General features: G+C 48.9%; 1 protein-coding gene across 4 annotated transcripts in view; it reads left to right on the forward strand.

Moving 5' to 3' along the window:
• The window catches only part of ARHGAP39 (Rho GTPase activating protein 39), a 202,929-nt gene that overhangs the window by 172,937 nt on the left and 10,305 nt on the right, over nucleotides 1-19,687 (forward strand). For 3 of the 4 annotated variants that reach the window (XR_010794423.1, XR_010794422.1, XR_010794424.1), the window contains 2 exons: nucleotides 1,653-1,822; nucleotides 1,919-8,380. Coding sequence is in view for 1 of the 4 variants with exons in the window: in XM_066626498.1 (XP_066482595.1) it covers nucleotides 1,653-1,822; nucleotides 1,919-2,113 (365 nt within the window). In the remaining 3 variants the exon portion in view is untranslated. Of the gene's footprint in view, nucleotides 1-1,652; nucleotides 1,823-1,918; nucleotides 9,321-19,687 lie in introns of those variants that run through there. The other variant, XM_066626498.1, reaches the window with a different exon arrangement.

Below are 19,687 nucleotides of genomic sequence, written 5' to 3' on the forward strand. Positions count from 1 at the left end.
ATGACACCAAACTTTTCTGAGTGGTGAGACCAGAAGCGATTGTGAGGAGCTCCAGAGGATCTCTCCAAACTGGAAGAATGGGCAGCAAAATGGCAGGTGCGTTTCAATGTAAGTAAGTGTAAAGTCATGCACATTAGAGCAAAAAACCAAAACTTTAGATATAGGCTGATGGGTTCTGAGCTGCCTGTGACAGATCAGGAGAGAGATCTTGGGGTGGTGGTGGACAGGTCGATGAAAGTGTCGACCCAATGTGCAGTGGCAGTGAAGAAGGCCAATTCTATGCTTGGGATCATTAGAAAAGGTATTGAGAACAAAACGGCTAATGTTATAATGCCATTGTACAAATCGATGGTAAGGCCACACCTGGAGTATTGTGTCCAGTTCTGGTCGCCGCATCTCAAAAAAGACATAGTGGAAATGGAAAAGGTGCAAAAGAGAGTGACTAAAATGATTACTGGGCTCAGGCACCTTCCTTATGAGGAAAGGCTACGGCGTTTGGGCCTCTTCAGCCTAGAAAAGAGATGCCTGAGGGGGGACATGATTGAGACATACAAAATCATGCAGGGGAAGGATAAAGTGGATAGGGAGATGCTCTTTACCCTCTCACACAACACCAGAACCAGGGGACATCCGCTAAAACTGAGTGTTGGGAGGGTTAGGACAGACAAAAGAAAATATTTCTTTACTCAGCATGTGGTTGGTCTGTGGAACTCCTTGCCACATGATGTGGTGATGGCATCTGGCCTGGATGCCTTTAAAAGGAGATTGGACAAGTTTCTGGAGGAAAAATCCATCATGGGTTACAAGCCATTATGTGTATGTGCAACCTCCTGATTTTAGAAAAGGGCTATGTCAGAGTGCCAATGCAAGGGAGGGCACCAGGATGCAGGTCTCTTGTTATCTGGTGTGCTCCTTGGGGCATTTGGTGGGCTGCTGTGAGATACAGGAAACTGGACTAGATGGGCCTATGGCCTGATCCAGTGGGGCTGTTCTTATGTTTAGACAGGGCAACAGAGAGGCTGGAGTACTTTGTGCACTCCCTTGCAGTGAGTAAAAATCTCTTGCAGGTGACCAGGAAGCTTTGCCATTTTTTCTTCTTTAGGGTCAGAAGTGATTTGCAGAGGTGTGTGGCAGGCCAAGAAGGCTACTGAATTGTGGTGACCTTTGCAGGCTTGTTTGTAAGGCAGTTTTGTAACTCCTGTGATTTGAAGCACTTTCAAGATGGCAGCAAATGAAGCAGGGCTTGGAAGCCGACTGAGTTCTTCATGCCTCAGGAGGAAGCATTGGGCAGCAGTGGGTCGTAGTGCCTGTTTTGGGGGAAGGGAGAGGATTCTCTTAAGGCACTGTGGCTGGAATGCCAACGAAAGGGGTGCAGGCAGCTGTCAGCTGCACACAGCCTTGAGTGGCGATCACAGGCACTCAGATTACTTTGAGTGTCCAGTGTCCTGGTGAAGTCTGTTGAGAGAGAAAAAGAAACAAGTGACATATCGCTGCCTTTAGGCAAGAGTTTATTTGGGGTTTAAGGGATGGAGAATGTCAGGGGTGCTGTCTGCAGCCTTCAGTGAAGGCGCAGCTTGTGTCCCGGTGCCTCCCTCCTCCTCCAGCCTGCGTGCCTCAACCTTTTCCCAACCCTCTGCTCCCCTCCTCTGCAGCCTCCTTGCTGAAGCTCTGGTACCGGGAGCTGGAAGAGCCCCTGATCCCCCACGACTTCTATGAACAGTGCATCACTCACTACGAGAACCCCGAAGCTGCCATTGCCGTGGTCCACTCTTTGCCCAGGATTAACAAAATGGTGCTCTGCTACCTCATCCGCTTCCTCCAGGTAAGGGCGCTCAGGGAGCAGCCTCGGGCTTTGGTGTGGAACCAGCGGGTTCTGGCCTTGCTGACCAAACCCTCTCTCCTTTTCCCTCCCTGGCAGGTGTTTGTGCAGCCTGCCAATGTGGCTGTCACCAAAATGGACGTCAACAACCTGGCCATGGTGATGGCGCCCAACTGCCTGCGCTGCCAGTCGGACGACCCACGTATCATTTTTGAGAACACCCGTAAGGAGATGTCCTTCATCCGGGTACTTATCCAGCACCTGGACACAAGCTTCATGGAGGGGGTCCTATAGCAATGGTGCCAGTGGAACCAGGACACAGGTGGGCATCCTCAACCCAAGTCCCTGCACCCCCGAAGTCAATCAGTCAACGAGAACTATTCTTGACACAGCCAAGGGAGAGTCCTGGCCTGGTGGCACCTGTGCGGAGTGAGCTCCTGGACATACCTGCTGCTGTCTGGACTCTGCTCGCCTTGTGGGACTCTCCTGGTGCTTCAGTTACAGACTCAACGATGCTGCCCCAGAGCAGCCCTCTCTTGGAGACACTGTAGCCTGGCTGCCTGAAGGAAGAGTGTGCTTCCTGTGGGATTTAGTTAGCCGGGGATCCCAAAGAGAGTTTGAATTGAATGGGCAAGATTCAGGTGTGTCGGAGTGTGTATGGTGGGGGAGCCTTACCCACCCTAGATTTAGTTTATGATATGCTTTCTTGGGAAAGGAGCACTGGATACAGAAATTGGGGTTAGAACAAAGACAGTGAAGGGGATGGGTGAAATCCGCTTGGGTCTTTCAAGATGGTGATTGGATTCCTTTGAGATCAGAGGGCAGATTTCCAGACCCCAAATTGAGGGAATCACAGAGAAGACAAGGGAGCTCCCAGTCAAATCCCATTAGTCCAGACCAGCTTGGGAAGGCGTGGCCTATGTAGTTGGGCATTACCCATGGGGTCAGGGTGAAGGTGGGGGTGGGGTGCCTGTGTACTATCAGAGGTACCTGGACCCACCACAAGTTGCCAGGCTGTTGGCAAGGGCTGGAAGCCAGCAGACCTGGGTGCAGTTTTGGTGTCACCCTCTGTTACTATTCCCCTTCCCTGTTCCAGCGCAGTCACTGCCAGAAGGGGCTGAGCCATGGCCCTTCCCCGTAACACTTTCTCTCTCTCTGTACCAATGCCCAGCCAACAGGCCGGTTATGCTACAGTCCTTGGCCGCTGGGGCGGGATTTTGGAGCTGGCCAACAAGGAGATTTGGCTGAGCTTGGTCTCCGAAAGCCACCTAGCCTTGCCTCGCTTGCTCATCTCACCACTCTTTGCATCAAGTGTCTTTGGCCTGCAGAGCCAAGGAATCTCCTTTCCTAGTCCTTCCTGAAAAGGCTGGTGGAGTTTGGGAGTATGCATTCCAGAATGGGGTGAGGGAGAACCGAATGTCCTTTGCAGCTGCGCAGGGCCCCGAGCAGAGTCTGTGCTCTGCATGTGACAGAAGCCACCAGCCGTGAATGGAGTTGGCCCAGGCTCCATTTCGCGTTCTATCTCTGGAAGCCCCTCTCCCGCTTGTGGTCTGACCTGAAAAAAGTGCTGTGCTGAGGACGGGGGACATTCCCATACAGACTTCTGTTAGAGAGGCAGGCCAGTCAGGCCAGAGATCCCGGTTTTAGCCTGGAAAGTGGCATTCATGGGCCTGCCTGGCTCTCCCCTCCCCCACAGTCCATTTGCTGACACTTATGATCTGCAGGGGGTGATCTGCAGAAACCCCTTTGAACCTCTCTTCTCTACTTTGGAAATGTTTGGGAAAGGAACTTTCCCCACCAGTCCTTGCCCCTCCCATGATCTCCTAAGAGAAATTGGAAAAGTGGAGGGGGGAGGGGACTGAAAGCAAACTTTTGTGAAATGCAGTGAAGAGCTGAGCAGATAAATTTACTACTTTGCCCCTGTAAAAGGCGCCCCGCCCTCCCTCCCCTCATGTCTGTGTCGGTGCAGTCCTCGGACTTTCATTTCTCACCTGACACCACTAGACACCAGTTTGTTGCCGATAGACAAGAAAATCTGACACATCCCACCGTCCCCATTTTCAGTTTCTTTTCCCCAGTGAAATAAAGTCAGGGAGGGGAGCCCTTGTGCCCCAGCCCACCTGCTCAAAAGTGTTTGGAGATGTCTCTAACAAGGACTGTGTGGAAAGGTCTCCAGTCTGATCCACTCCCACCACAACCACCTCTACGCATCCCAGGAATGGCAAGTCTTTTTTTGTGTATTTATCATTCAAGAAAAAACGGGAGGCACATGGGACAAGGGAGTTTTCAGGGGGGGGGGGCAGTTTTACAGATCTGTTTGCCTAACATGCGGAGAGCTTCCTTGGCTAGCAGCACTGTGTTCATCCCACGCAGACTTGGGTCACAGCAAGTGGGCAAAGCCTTGTCTTTTGTTCTCCCCTTCTTTTTGGGTGGGTCTCTGCTTCATGGAGTGTTGCCTTCTCTCCTGCCAAAATTCTTCCACAAAGCTGGGCTATGCCAGTGGAGTGAGGACAGAGAGCCTCGCTCCTCCATATGCATCCCAGTGTGTTGATGGTGCCTGCCCTTGGGAGGCGGGGCCCTGTAGAAGGACTCCCCATCCTGTCCCCTTATCCTTCCCACTGCTCCAGGCACAGCTTGTTCACCTCAGCTCCTACCTTCTTGACCTGACAAAATGGTTGGGGTAAGAGGGTGGTGGAGATATGGGGGTCGCGAAGGCAGCACTGCGCTGCAAGGATGTTCCTGACTTCCAGCACGACCAACCACACAGACCAGCTGACTGCCAATAGCTAGTTTCGGGCCAGGGCCTTCCGTCCTGTGATCTTCCTCACTTGGCCCTTAATGGGAGACCTCAGCCACTGTCAGTTGGCCCTGCTGCTGCTGCTATCTGCTGCCTTTTCTTTTGCCCTGGAGAGACAGACACACAGATTCCCAGCAGAGCTTCCCCATATTTCATTTGCTGTTTGGCGGCTTAGCCTCTTCTTGGCTATGCCGGGGCTTCAGGGTGCCGGGTTTCTTCTCATCCTTGGATTCTGGGACTGCCAGTAAGTCTTACTGAGGGCAACTCTCCATGCTGGTCTCCATAGAAAGTGCCTTTTACCCCCACAGGAAACACTGAGAACCAGCCACTCCCTCCCCCTGGTAGTATGGAGCTGTTTCTCCCAGCAAACCAGAAAAGATGCTGGGACACTTTCTTTCTTTCATGAGCGTAATTTGCTCAAAGCAACTGGACCAGGCCTGTCACTTGACAGAAAGCCAAGTAGCTACACCGAAGGTCCAAGATCAAGGCTCCAAAGTGGCCCTTGGCATTCAGGTTTCGACACCCCTTCTTTGTTTGGCCAGCATATTAATCCAGGTAAGACAGTGTAACTTCAGGATGTGTCTGTTTCAGTGCTGAGTCACATGCAAATATGGGCCTTGGCACTGGAGTAAACACACCTCTGTGCTGCCTCATTTTCTCAGGATAATGTGTTGGCATGAAGGGCTTTTAAAAGGAGTCAGTGAACACACAGAGGACAGGCCTCATTGTTGGCCACCAGACACAGCAGCAAAAAAACTGCATCCTTCATAGCAAGTGGAAGGTTCTCCCTCTCACATGCTAGCTCTAGAAGTGAGAATTACAGAGAAGGTTGGTGGGCTGGTATCTAAGTGGAGGCTATATTTAGAAACTGTTGGGATGGGGAGGCAACCAAAGCAACCCCTCTGTTGATTCCACATGTTGTCCAAAATAGGCGCTGTCTTCCAGTTAGACCTTCTCCACCTGCTAAGACCATCCTATCCGCCAGGGAGCACCAGGGCCTGGGGCAAGGGCCCCAAAGTATGTTTCCTCACTGGTCACCACTTTGCTTTGAGAGTTGGAATTGAGAAATAGGTGCAGAAGGAGTATCTGAGATCAGTCCTCCTCCCTGGTGGGTTTTGAAACTTGACCACTCCCCTTATGGCCTCCAAGGTGTTGGGACGCCTAGAGTGTTCATGGCTGTTGGTGGCGGAGAAACAGTGTTAGATTTCCTGGTGCTCTCTTGTTTATGAAAGAGGCTAATCCAGCAGTTTTCAGGCTATGGCGCTAGAAACTTTTGGGGTTCTCAGAAACTTTGCAAGCCTTGTTTGATTTGAACATCATTGTTGTCTTTAGCATACCCAACCTTACCAGTCATTGCACAGGAGTTCTTCCACTTTCTTTTTCAATTGGACATAAAAGGAGCTCTCTGTGGGTAGGCCAGGACGAACACCCTAAGTCTAGTCCATAGATACCTCTGTTTCTCTAAAGAAGTGTCACGTTTGGGATGGCATCATGTTTTAAGGGTAGTGCTACAAAAATCCGACACAGTCAGTTCTGGTAGCCCAGGCAGTAAGAACATTGTATAGAGATATAAAGAAGAAAATGTTCCGTTATAAATTTGATAACAGCATAGTTTTAATCCAGAGGTGTATGTATCTTATTACCCATTGCTGGGGCTTTTTATTTGTAAGGAAAATGCTCTAATCTTGACTTTGCTATTTATTTCATTGCTATCCTGAAAATTCTCCTCATTGAGTTTGACCAAAAATATATTTATTCCTTCCCGACTGGTGCCATAGCTTTCTAATTAGTGTTAAAGAGCAGCCATGTACCCAAGAGGTCTGACATTTTTTTCAGGCAAAAGTATTTCATGGCAAGAACTGATTTTTTAAAAGTTGTTTAATGGAATGTGGTTGATGACCAAGATGACAAATGGTGAGAATTCAGAGTTATTCCCCCCAAAAATATTCCCTCTACTGTCACCTGCTGCTTTTCCTGTCTCACCTGCACACCTGACCCTGTAACTATATGCTAATTCTGTTCAATAATTAATTTCCAAACTTAGTTTACCATTAGGTTACTTTTATGAATTAAGGTAACTTACAAATTTGCTTCCTTGCTGACAAATTTGCTGACAGTCCTGATGAATGCCCTAGCTTTACTGTGGCTTCCACCTCCACAGTTCCTCCAATCTAAAACTTCAGAAACACATTGTGGTGGCTTGCATACATCTTGCTTTCACATTACGGGGGACTAACTTGTGTTACCTGTTGTGAGTTGCTGATGTGCTGGCTGTGTGCAGGTGAGCAGCTGAGATCCCCACAGCAGCACCTCTGCATGGGAACTAGAGTGGACCTGTCCACTCCCAAACAAGTCCTGCATTTGGAGGTGTTTCATAACCCTCCATCTTGCTTCTGACTCTGCCCCAGCCTAGCACACTCATGTGTAACAACTACCTACCAGTTTGAAGAACCAGAGTCTGGTTTGTAAGACAGTGAAAACAGAAACCATTCCTTGGTTTTAGATAAAGAGTGAAGAGTCTAGTCTGATGAAGTGCCTTAATACCTTAATGGGCTGTTACCTATCAGTGACGAAGCTATAGGCTAGCCATTTATACTTGTGAATTAAATTTCCTTGGAAGTGTTGTAGTGTGCTCAGTTTTCAGAACAAATGAAGTCATCAAAGGGAAATAACCTCTGGGGGGTGGTCACTGAGCGAGCTGGTTGTCTGCTTTCTTTTCCTCGAAAACCAACACTGCAGGTCACACACATTTGCAGAGCTAAATCTCCAGGGGGCTTTTTATAAACAAAAGTGAGTACTCTGAAGAGGCTCTCCTGAAAGTGCATCACTTTGGACAGCAATGTAAAAGAAGTGTTTTGAGAAGGATAGTCCTGTTCTGAGTTTGGTCAAGGAGGGATGGATGGAAAGACACCAGACTCCCATGAAGAGATGCTGGTGATTCTGTGTATTTTCCACAGGTAGCCTTCCTAGTAGCTCCCACTGCACTAGCTGCTTTGGCTACTCCATTTCAGCACTGGGACCAACTCTAAGCGTGTAGACTCAGTTGCGCTACAACGACACATTGCATGTGACTGTTCTTGTACGAATCCCAAGCCACCATGCACCAAACTGGGAAGGAGGGAGAGGACTTCTTCCCAGTGGTTTTTCCTGCTGTTCAAATGCCCCCCCCCCCCACATGTATTGGAGATGCACTAAACCCAGCCTGAACATACTGAAATGGCTGATTGGTGGGTTTGTGGGGGAGGCTGACAGGGAGCAAGAGCTTAACTGCTCCACTAAAGAGCTGGGAAAGTGCACTGGGTCTCAAGCAAGAAGCAGATGGATGAGGTCAGGCCCTTAAGACAAGCCCCGTGAACAGCTCCTCAGAGGAAGCAGCTTTGGCGTCCTGGCTACCCCTCTCGGAGTGCAGGGTTCAGCTGCTGAGGGAGCCCATGTGCTTCTCAGAGTGTGGGTGGAGTCTTTGAGAAGGGCATTTCTGCTTCTGCTGTTTCCTCAACGTGGGGCGGGGGGAGGGACCAAAAAGGGAGCAGGAGAGCCAAGGCAACCAGTTGCATGGAGCCCCCGGCCATCGTCAGGTTTAGAGTCCTGACAGGGTCTGAGCAGCCTGGGATGGAGCAGGAATCTAAATGTACTTTTGCCCTGAACTGGGTTCCTGCCACAAACAGAGCACACGCTGTGCATCAGCTGCCAAGGACCTCTGTCAGGGGCTTGTCTCAAGGCCATCTTTGTTTCCGTTCTTTGCAGCAGGAGGCCTGAATGTACAGGTGGGTGGAATATATATGTATATGGTACTGTGTTTTTATTTATTTCTTTAAAAAGTGAGATGGCTTCTCTGCCCAGTAATTCCTGTAGTTGGAGGGAGGAGTTTTCTGTTTTCTTTTAAGATTTTCTTCCATGTGACACCAAATCATAAATACAGATTGATTCAGGCACAAGAAACAAATTGCAAAAGCCATAACCTAAAATGGAGCGATCCCCATTCATCCATCTCCAAAGGTCTAGCGCTGATTATACACCATTACCAATTGAGTCCCTTCCATTGACAATGAAGGTTATGAATTCTATTAGTAGTGAAGGTCAGACACTTTCACTTTCTTTGGAATATCTCAGAAGGGGGGTTAATGGACTTGATTACAACATTGTTCAGATGGCCATGCAGGCTTCAACTGGCTGAGGGGCACATTCTGGAAATTGGTTATTAGGGATTACCAATTTAGCCAAAGCCTTCAAGTGAAATAATTCTTCCCTTGGGACTTCAGCCCTTTCAAATAGCCAGAGAGTCTCATGTAGTGATATCAGCGTGCAGATGTCTGGTTTCAGTTAATTTGCACCATCCCGTCTCTGTCCACCAGCAGCCTGGTTTGTCCAGTAAATGAGAACTTTTTGTTAAAAAGCAGCCAATAAATATTCTAGATATGAATGGCCTTGTTAAGCCTGCATTTCAGTGGCCCGCACTCTCAACTTCTTTAGAATGTCTCAGGATTAACCACTAACTGCTGTGAAGGTTTGTGAAGGAGGCCCTCGAGCTGTACTGAGCTGTGACCTCCCCCCAAACTGGACTCCATCAGCTGTCCTGATCTGGGTCAGCTGGCCTTTTCATTAGCCTTCTTAGCATAGGCAAGACTGGAGCTTCCTTGAGGTGGAAGGATGTATGGCCTTCTGCTAGCACATCACCACTGTTGCCAAGTGAATTCCCTGACAGTAATTAATGCAGTAATCCCTGACAGTAATTCTGCAACAGAAGGCATCTATCTCCGGACCAGATCAGACGGAAAGCTCTTCAACCTCTCCAGACTGAGAGCAAAATCCAAAGTCCAGCTGAAATGTCTGCGTGACTTCCTCTTTGCCGACGATGCAGCTGTCACTACCCACTCTGCCAAAGATCTCCAGCAGCTCATGGATCGTTTTAGCAAGGCCTGCCAAGATTTTGGACTGACAATCAGCCTGAAGAAAACACAGGTCATGGTTCAGGATGTGGACTCACCTCCCTGCATTACAATCTCTGAGCATGAACTGGAGGTTGTCCATGACTTTGTGTACCTTGGCTCAACGATCTCCGACACTCATTCTCTCGATGCCGAGCTAAACAGGCGCATCGGTAAAGCAGCTACCACGTTTTCCAGACTCACAAAGAGAGTCTGGTCCAACAAGAAGCTGACGGAACATACCAAGATCCAGGTCTACAGAGCTTGCGTCCTGAGTACACTTCTGTACTGCAGCGAGTCATGGACTCTTCGCCCACAACAGGAGAGGAAACTGAGCGCTTTCCACATGCGCTGCCTCCGACGCATCCTCGGCATCACCTGGCAGGACAAAGTTCCAAACAACACAGTCCTGGAACGTGCTGGAATCCCTAGCATGTATTCACTGCTGAAACAGAGACGCCTGCGTTGGCTTGGTCATGTCGTGAGAATGGATGATGGCCGTATCCCAAAGGATCTCCTCTATGGAGAACTCGTGCAAGGAAAGCGCCCTACAGGTAGACCACAGCTGCGATACAAGGACATCTGCAAGAGGGATCTGAAGGCCTTAGGGATGGACCTCAACAAGTGGGAAACCCTGGCCTCTGAGCGGCCCGCTTGGAGGCAGGCTGTGCAGCATGGCCTTTCCCAGTTTGAAGAGACACTTTGCCAACAGTCTGAGGCTAAGAGGCAAAGAAGGAAGGCCCATAGCCAGGGAGACAGACCAGGGACAGACTGCACTTGCTCCCGGTGTGGAAGGGATTGTCACTCCCGGATTGGCCTTTTCAGCCACACTAGACGCTGTGCCAGAACCACCTTTCAGAGCGCGATACCATAGTCTTTCGAGACTGAAGGTTGCCAATACAAATTAATATGATTTGGCATAGTGAATTGATTGGTTCGTTTACCACAGCCACAAAAGTGTGGCCTGTTCATTTGAGCTGCCCACCGTGTAAGTGCACTTCATGCCTGTGGTATTTGTGGAAGCCCCCCGTGGGCATCACTGAGGGTTGGCATAGTGGCATCTCATGGAGCAGATTAGTTTTCTAAAAGGTCAGCTGAGTCCGTGGCATTTCAGTAACAGTAGAGGGGGCTTAATGAAGCCATTTTGGCCGAACATTGCATACATGGAACAGGGACCAAATATGTACACCTGTGGGCCGAGCAAAAATAGGTTTACTAGCCTCAAATGAGCCATGATCTTAAGATCTTTTGTCATAGTTACCCATGCCAAGTAAAAGAGCCCCCCACTATATTGGGGAGGTAGATTCACGTTGGACTAGTCACAGTCCAATGTGCATGGGAATGGCGGGGCTCACTGCCCTGGGGGATGAGAGAGTGTCACAGTGTGCAGTTGGCAACCTCTTTGCACAACCCTCTGAATGCTGGAGAAACTCAACCTTTTTCCAAAGCTAGTGGTGCAGCATTAGTCCAGGAGCAGAACCGAGAACCAGTCCAGATGAAGGGCAGTGGAAGCAGCCCCCATCAGGATTTGTTCCTCCCCCTTTTAAATTTTTTTTTTTAACTCACTGGGGAGATGTGCACATGCACCCATGTGCATGTCTGTGCAAGGCAGGATATTGTTATGGTAACTCACTGAACTGAAATGTTTCAGAGTCTCTGGTGCTGCGGTTGGGACAGGTGAGCAGGTCCACTTTGTTTCCCTTCCCCGTTCCCTCACTAGTTGAGAGAGAAGGAAAAAGTAAGTCCTTCCTCCCCCACACTCCTGGATTTTTTTCCCTTGGACAATCATCTCAGGCTTTGGGCAAGCAGCAAAAGGTTGACCTCTGTCATTCGCCCTTAAGCTGGACGAAGAAGGGCCGAGTCCAGGGCAGTCTGGGCCTCTGAAGCAATTGAGAGGGGCAACCTACTATGTAACGTTGTCTGACTAACTCTTGTAATTATGAAGCATGGAAATGAAGAGGCGACTCCATGTTGTGTGAATAAAGATGATTATGGACATCCTTTTGGGGCCCCTTGTCTTTGATGCTTGAGGGAACTGTGGGGGTCACACGCAAAGCTGCCTCCTGTGTTATCGGCTGTCCTGCCTAACGCTTCCCGGTCTGGGCAGTGGGGGGCTCACTGGGGCCTCAGGAGGAAACCTTAACCAACTAAGGGCTTGTTTCACTGGAAATGGCAGGGACCAGACCCAGGGACTCCTATGCACAAAACATAAGAACGTAACATAAGAACAGCCCCACTGGATCAGGCCATAGGCCCATCTGGTCCAGCTTCCTGTATCTCACAGCGGCCCACCAAATGCCCCAGGGAGCACACCAGATAACAAGAGACCTCATCCTGGTGCCCTCCCCTACATCTGGCATTCTGACATAGCCCATTTCCAAAATCAGGAGGTTGCGCATACACATCATAGCTTGTACCCCATAATGGATTTTTCCTCCAGAAACTTGTCCAATCCCCTTTTAAAGGCGTCTAGGCTAGACGCCAGCACCACATCCTGTGGCAAGGAGTTCCACAGACCGACCACACGCTGAGTAAAGAAATATTTTCTTTTGTCTGTCCTAACCCGCCCAACACTCAATTTTAGTGGATGTCCACTGGTTCTGGTATTATGTGAGAGTGTAAAGAGCATCTCCCTATCCACTCTGTCCATCCCTGCATAATTTTGTATGTCTCAATCATGTCCCCCCTCAAGCGTCTCTTTTCTAGGCTGAAGAGGCCCAAACGCCGTAGCCTTTCCTCATAAGGAAGGTGCCCCAGCCCCGTAATCAACTTAGTCGCTCTCTTTTGCACCTTTTCCATTTCCACTATGTCTTTTTTGAGATGCGGCGACCAGAACTGGACACAATACTCCAGGTGTGGCCTTACCATAGATTTGTACAACGGCATTATAATACTAGCCGTTTTGTTCTCAATACCCTTCCTAATGATCCAAGCATAGAATTGGCCTTCTTCACTGCTGCCGCACATTGGGTCGACACTTTCATCGACCTGTCCACCACCACCCCAAGATCTCTCTCCTGATCTGTCACAGACAGCTCAGAACCCATCAACCTATATCTAAAGTTTTGATTTTTTGCCCCAATGTGCATGACTTTACACTTCCTGACAATGAAGCGCATCTGCCATTTTGCTGCCCATCCTGCCAGTCTGGAGAGATCCTTCTGGAGCTCCTCACAATCACTTCTGGTCTTTACCACTTGGAAAAGTTTGGTGTCGTCTGCAAACTTAGCCACTTCACTGCTCAACCCTGTCTCCAGGTCATTTATGAAGCGGTTGAAAAGCACCGGTCCCAGGACAGATCCTTGGGGCACACGCTTTTCACCTCTCTCCATTGTGAAAATTGCCCATTGACACCCACTCTCTGCTTCCTGGCCTCCAACCAGTTCTCAATCCACGAGAGGACCTGTCCTCTAATTCCCTGACTGTGGAGTTTTTTCAGTAGCCTTTGGTGAGGGACCATGTCGAACGCCTTCTGAAAGTCCAGATATATAATGTCCACGGGTTCTCCCGCATCCACATGCCTGTTGACCTTTTCAAAGAATTCTATAAGGTTTGTGAGGCAAGACTTACCCTTACAGAAGCCATGCTGACTCTCCCTCAGCAAGGCCTGTTCGTCTATGTGTTTTGAGATCCTATCTTTGATGAGGCATTCCACCATCTTACCCGGTATGGATGTTAGGCTGACCGGCCTATAGTTTCCCGGGTCGCCCCTCTTTCCCTTTTTAAAAATAGGCGTGACATTTGCTATCCTCCAATCTTCTGGCACCGTGGCAGTTTTGAGGGACAAGTTGCATACCTTAGTCAAGAGGTCTGCAACTTCATTCTTCAATTCCTTAATAACCCTTGGGTGGATGCCATCAGGGCCCAGTGACTTATTGATCTTTAATTTATCAATGAGGTCTGAAACATCTTCTCTTTTAACCTCTATCTGACTTCCTTGGTTAGGAGGGGCAGTTCGGGCAGCGGTATCTGTCCAAGGTCTTCTGCCGTGAAGACAGATGCAAAGAACTCATTTAATTTCTCTGCCATCTCCAAGTCTCCTTTTATCTCCCCTTTCCCTCCCTCACCATCCAGAGGGCCAACCGCTTCTCTGGCGGGTTTCCTGCTTCTAACATATTTGAAGAAGCTTTTATTATTCCCCTTAATGTTGCTGGCCATGCGTTCCTCATAGTCTCGCTTGGCCTCCTAACATGCTAGGTTAGCACTAGGTTGACATGCTAGGTTAACATGCTAGGTTGGCTAACATGCAGGTTAGCACTGAGTTAACATGCAGGTTAGCAAAGAGATATTCCTGCTCCACACAGCATGTTTAGTCCACAGAGGAAGGCAATGCTACCCCCATTATAGCTATTTGGGTACTACTGTTGCCCGGGAAAGATGACTCGTAACTAGCCTAGTTGGCAGCATCCTAACATAAGAACAGCCCCACTGGATCAGGCCAAAGGCCCATCTAGTCCAGCTTCCTGTATCTCACAGCGGCCCACCAAATGCCCCAGGGAGCACACCAGATAACAAGAGACCTCATGCTGGTGCCCTCCCTGGCATCTGGCATTCTGACATAACCCATTTCTAAAATCAGGAGGTTGCGCATACACATCATGGCTTGTACCCCGTAACGGATTTTTCCTCCAGAAACTTGTCCAATCCCCTTTTAAAGGCGTCTAGGCTAGACGCCAGCACCACATCCTGTGGCAACGAGTTCCACAGACCGACCACACGCTGAGTAAAGAAATATTTTCTTTTGTCTGTCCTAACCCGCCCAACACTCAATTTTAGTGGATGTCCCCTGGTTCTGGTATTATGTGAGAGTGTAAAGAGCATCTCTCTATCCACTCTGTCCATCCCCTGCATAATTTTGTATGTCTCAATCATGTTCCCCCTCAGGCGTCTCTTTTCTAGGCTGAAGAGACCCAAACGCCGTAGCCTTTCCTCATAAGGAAGGTGCCCCCGCCCAGTACTCATCTTAGTCGCTCTCTTTTGCACCTTTTCAATCTCCACTATGTCCTTTTTGAGATGTGGTGACCAGAACTGGACACAATACTCCAGATGTGGCCTTACCATAGATTTGTACAACGGCATAATATTAGCTGTTTTGTTCTCAATACCTTTTCTAATGATCCCAAGCATAGAATTGGCCTTCTTTACTGCTGCCGCACATTGGGTCGACACTTTCACCGACCTGTCCACCGACCTGTCCACCACCCGAAGATCTCTCTCCTGATCTGTCACAGACAGCTCAGAACCCATCAGCCTATATCTAAAGTTTTGATTTTTTGCCCCAATGTGCATGACTTTACACTTACTGACATTGAAGCGCATCTGCCATTTGCTGCCCATTCTGCCAGTCTGGAGAGATCCTTCTGGAGCTCCTCACAATCACTTCTGGTCTTCACCACTCGGAAAAGTTTGGTGTCGTCTGCAAACTTAGCCACTTCACTGCTCAACCCTGTCTCCAGATCATTTATGAAGAGGTTGAAAAGCACCGGTCCCAGGACCCCATCAGCATTTGGCTACATCAAACCTTTGCCATTAGTAATGAGATTGCACCCAGACTTCCTCGAGCAACTTTCTGGGGCAATGTGACACAAGCCATACTTAGGGGCCCAAATGTTCCCAAGGTGCCTCTCTCCCCTCATTTCCTGCTCCCTGGCCTCTTAAGAAAAACCCAAGACAAGCCCTGCTGCATCAAGCCAAAGGGATCCAACTAGCCCAGCATTGTGTTTCCCACATGGGTTCACAAGCAGACCCCCTCCAGCCCCTGCTCCCTGGCCACTGGTCATTGAGAGGCATAGGACCTTTGAGCCTCGAGGCAGTGCATGACTTGTAGCCTGTGACAGACCTCTGGTCTTTTATGGGTCTGTCCCCTTTTAAGTCATCTAAACCAGCAGCCACCCACCATCATCTGCAGTGATGAATTTCACAGGCTAATTGTTATACTGAGCATTTATACAGTGCATTTGAGCATTCAACTTCAAAGCACTTCACATGCAATCTGGAAGAAATGCTGTGCTGGTGTGGAGCTTCACAAAGTATTTTGCCTATTATAGATCTCCTGAAAAGCCATTTCATTGGATGAGCCCTGGGGTCTGGAAGTGAGAGGAGGGAGAACTATCTTTTCATCACCACAAATAATGTGATAAGCCTCAAGTACATCCTGCCTTAATCACCTTCTTCCAAGCAAAATGGGACCCAACACTGTAGCCTGACCTTATGAGGAAGGTGCTTGAGCCCTCTGATCATTCTGGTTGACCCCCTTTCGAAGCTCCACAATATCCTTCTTGAGGGATGGCACCCAGCAGTGGAAACAGCATTCCAAACATGGCTGCACCATACACTTCAAGAACAATGTCAGAGGCTGCACCCAGTGGAGAGGGGGAAAAAACACACGGCACATGCTCTGAGGCACTCTTTTTATTGCTGTATCACATTTTCCAAGACAGGTTGTAGGGCTGAGTTCAGGTTCAAATCAACACTGTCAATACAAAAGAAGGATCAGGCAGGGAAAGAGAGGCGGCACTCTTGTACACCTCCTACGGATTTGAAAGACAGCTGACACAAAGAGCACCCCACATTGAATCTGAAGTAGAGGCAGAAACAAAACATCAAATCTCTGCTGGTTTCTTTAAATCATAAAATAGGGAGGGTGCTTGGAACACAAGGATGACCAGCCTCAGTGAAGGCACAACAGCGCACTCTGCAGGCTGCCTCGGAATCAGTTACTCTTCACGGTTCACAACCTCAGTGGTGTCAAACAAAATCAAGACATTGGCAGAAAACGGACAAAATCCACCAGGGATTTCTTCTACTGAAGAACCACTGAAATGAACAAGACATTTTAAGGACACTAGTCAGGAAAAGTCAGAGCCCTGCAGTCTCCTTTTTGCTCATGAAATTTGCCCTGATCTATACCCTACACAGGTGTACACAGGTGGGGCTGTCATTTTTGAGACTCCAAAGCTGGTAAACATCTCCTTGCAGGTAAACAATTAGCACATCAGGGAGAAAGGGAATAGCCTAGGCTGCTCTCTATGGTGCTTATTTTCTCCTTGCACAGAGTTTGGTTTCTTAAAAAAGAAAGAAATCAAAAGCATTTAAAAATGTGATTCTCCCACCTGAATTACTACAGTCCCTTCTACCATCTTGGGGCTCTTCCACATTGCCCTGCTGTGTGTGCCTAGACCAGGCTTTAGCTCCTAAGCATTCCCACAAGCTTGCATTCAGTTCCATTTTCAGATAGGAATGATTCAAGTCACCAATTCCAACAAGCATCGTCTTTGAAGTGCTCTTTAGTATACAGTTTTACCATATGAATGAGTGTTCATATGGGGTGGGGTGAGGGTGGGCATATGGGGTGGGGTGGAGTGGGGGAGGGTGGGCAGAAGGCATTGCACGGGGCAGGCAGGCTAGGAGTTGGAGGCGGGGCTGGAACCTGGCAGTTATGCCCGATCCCCGAGCAGTGCAGAGCGGCTCCAAGCCTCTCCTTTCTCCTCTGACTTGCATCACCTCCTGGGGTGGCACAGGTGGTGGCTTACCTGGGGGTAAGGGGGCACAGGTGGCTGTGGTGGCTTACCTGGGGGTAAGGGGGCGAGTTTCCCCTTGCCTCCAGCTGAGCCAATTCTGGCCCCAATCATGCGCTGGCTACAGCAAAGGCCACCTGGCCTGCCTGTTCCAGCGCAAGATAAGATTGCGTTGCGCATGTATTAAGGCATAAATCAAATCTGTTTAACATGAATAAGGGCCATCTGGTTGGGGACAATTAACCGTCTTTGCCTGCATACCTACTGATATCTAGAAATAAGAATGGTTCTTGCCGTCCTTCATGGACTAGCTGAAGACGCAGAATCTGAAGCCAGGCAAAGGAAAATTGTTTCCTGAAAGCTTCCTCCAACATGGATCTGGAGAACTACAGGAGACAACCAGTCAGGAGAGCATCACCTGTCATTCTTTGTATTAGATAAATGAGACTCACAGAGAAATGTGCACAAGTGCTCTGCCCTTAAATTTATCTGATGCAAATGCAACCCTGCCCCCCCCAGGCCTCCCAGTATCAGAGTTGGCCCACTGCCCCTCTAATGCAAGGCTGCCTACTCTGAGGGACTCTCATACCTGTCCCAGCCACGCTGTTGGACAGGTCAGGGGCTGCCCCTGGTGATTCCTGCACATAAAATATTTACTTCTTTAAGGGCCCAATTAATCTTTCCAGCACCAATGTAGCCCTGAGGTAAGGGAACAAATATTCCCTTACCTTGAGGAGGCCTCTGTGACTGCACTCCCACCATAGGATGCAGTGGATGCCCCATTGGCATGGCTGCATCAATGCTGGAAAGCTGGATAGGATCAGACTCTAAGAAATGTAGAAGTCCCAGGTCAGGTTCTATCCGACTGGAGAACAAAGTTGTGCAAATACATGTTCAGTCACTGAGCTGTGCTGGCAGCACCCTGCTTTTGATGGCTGTCCTGCATCCAGCCTGAAGAGCAGGAAGATCCTCAGCGGGGGTTCCCCCTTTGGTTGCAGGGCTGTCAGCATTTCCACTGGCCTCTGCAGCTGTGCCTATTAAACCCCTGCGATCTCCAGCAATCAGCAGGTGGTAAAGTTGATGTCTATGTCATAAGAAACCTTCCCTGGCTGATATCTGCATGTCAAGCCACTGCTGCACAGCTACAAGGGCTGCTTGAACATTTGGCAACCTTGTTCATGTGGAAGAATAATCTTAAATAAAGCTTTGTGGTGCTTTTTAAAAATCTAGTGCTCTCTCCTTTAGATCAGCTTCAAGGAAAGTAAATATTTCTAGGGAAGAGCTGACATGGAAAACACTGGCCTAAACACACACATTTAGTTTAATAAGTTACATTATCCCATGAGGCTATAAAATTATTTTCACATTTGAAAAGTTCCAGAAATAATCTAAACAACAACAGGAAAAACTCCAGCTGCTAGTTACAAAAATGGTGGCAGCTGACAGACTGGATCTGGTCCCCCAAAAAGGCAGACAAAAGTAATCACACACACACACACACGTTGTGTAGCTTGACTTGCTTATGTGGGCTGCCTGCATGAATTTTCTCTTGTAGGAATGTTCTATATGACTGTGGGCAACTGTGGCCCAGATTTGGGGTAGGGGAGTTTGGGTGGCTCTGCCTTGTGGTAAGACTGGACTGGACTGGACTAGGCTGGCCTCTCATCCCTTCCATCTCTAGGATTCTATGGGTGTGAAAGCACAAATAAAATGGGGGGATTTTCCAGAGGGGAGAATGAGAGGCAGGTGAACTGACTGCTACCTGGGCTGCCCTCCCAGCTGCTGCTGGGGGCTGCCTATTTTTTTACCCATGACATAATGCAATGTCATGTTGAGGGAAACATCTGGGTAAAAAATGGGCCTAGAGGCTCCTTGGCCACAACAGGTGACCGTGGAGAAACAAGGTGAGCAGAAGGAGACTTCAGGGAACTTTTCACCACCTCCTTATCCCCATGTGCAAGCTGGAAGTTCTTTTCGGAGAACTTTGGGCTCAAACCTACAACATGCACTGTTGTTTTAAACTGATTATTGAATGTCAGGCCGGGTCCCCTGCAGAGAAAAGCAGTATATACATTTTTGAAATAAAAATTACATAAAAATACACCATCTTGTACTGCTTACAACTTGGCAAAGGAGGTCAGTTTTCTTATCCACAAATTGCAGGTGATGACCTGAGGCTTGCTTAAGGCCACTTTGGGAGGACTCCTTGCCTAATGGTTCACACTCCTGGCATTTTGCCAGCTCTCTCTGAAATGATGGCTTCCCTTTCAGCTTTCCATGATCCTTACAAAATGTATGGTAGTGGCTCACCCCCCCCCATTTCCCTTCTTTGAGAGGGAGAGTCCCAATTTCTGCCAATCGCTTCTCCTCTGACGAGGGGTCTCCAATTTTCCACCCGCCAGTCTCCAAGTTAAAGCCCTGTCCACACTTGGAGTCACTGTTCACCCCTGACTGCGGAGCTCCCGAGGGGGTCGCGGTGGCGCAGAGCAGAGCTCGGCTCTTCCTTCCCAGACTCAGACAAGGCTGCTCAACCCAGACTGTCTGCACAACCCAACACGGACCTGGATGTCTGCAGCAGATGGAAAATGCCACTCTCCGAGTTTCGTCTTGCTGGTGTCCGCAGTCCTGG

Source organism: Tiliqua scincoides, chromosome 4 (genome assembly GCF_035046505.1).
Source record: "Tiliqua scincoides isolate rTilSci1 chromosome 4, rTilSci1.hap2, whole genome shotgun sequence".
Classification (NCBI taxonomy): domain Eukaryota; kingdom Metazoa; phylum Chordata; class Lepidosauria; order Squamata; family Scincidae; genus Tiliqua; species Tiliqua scincoides.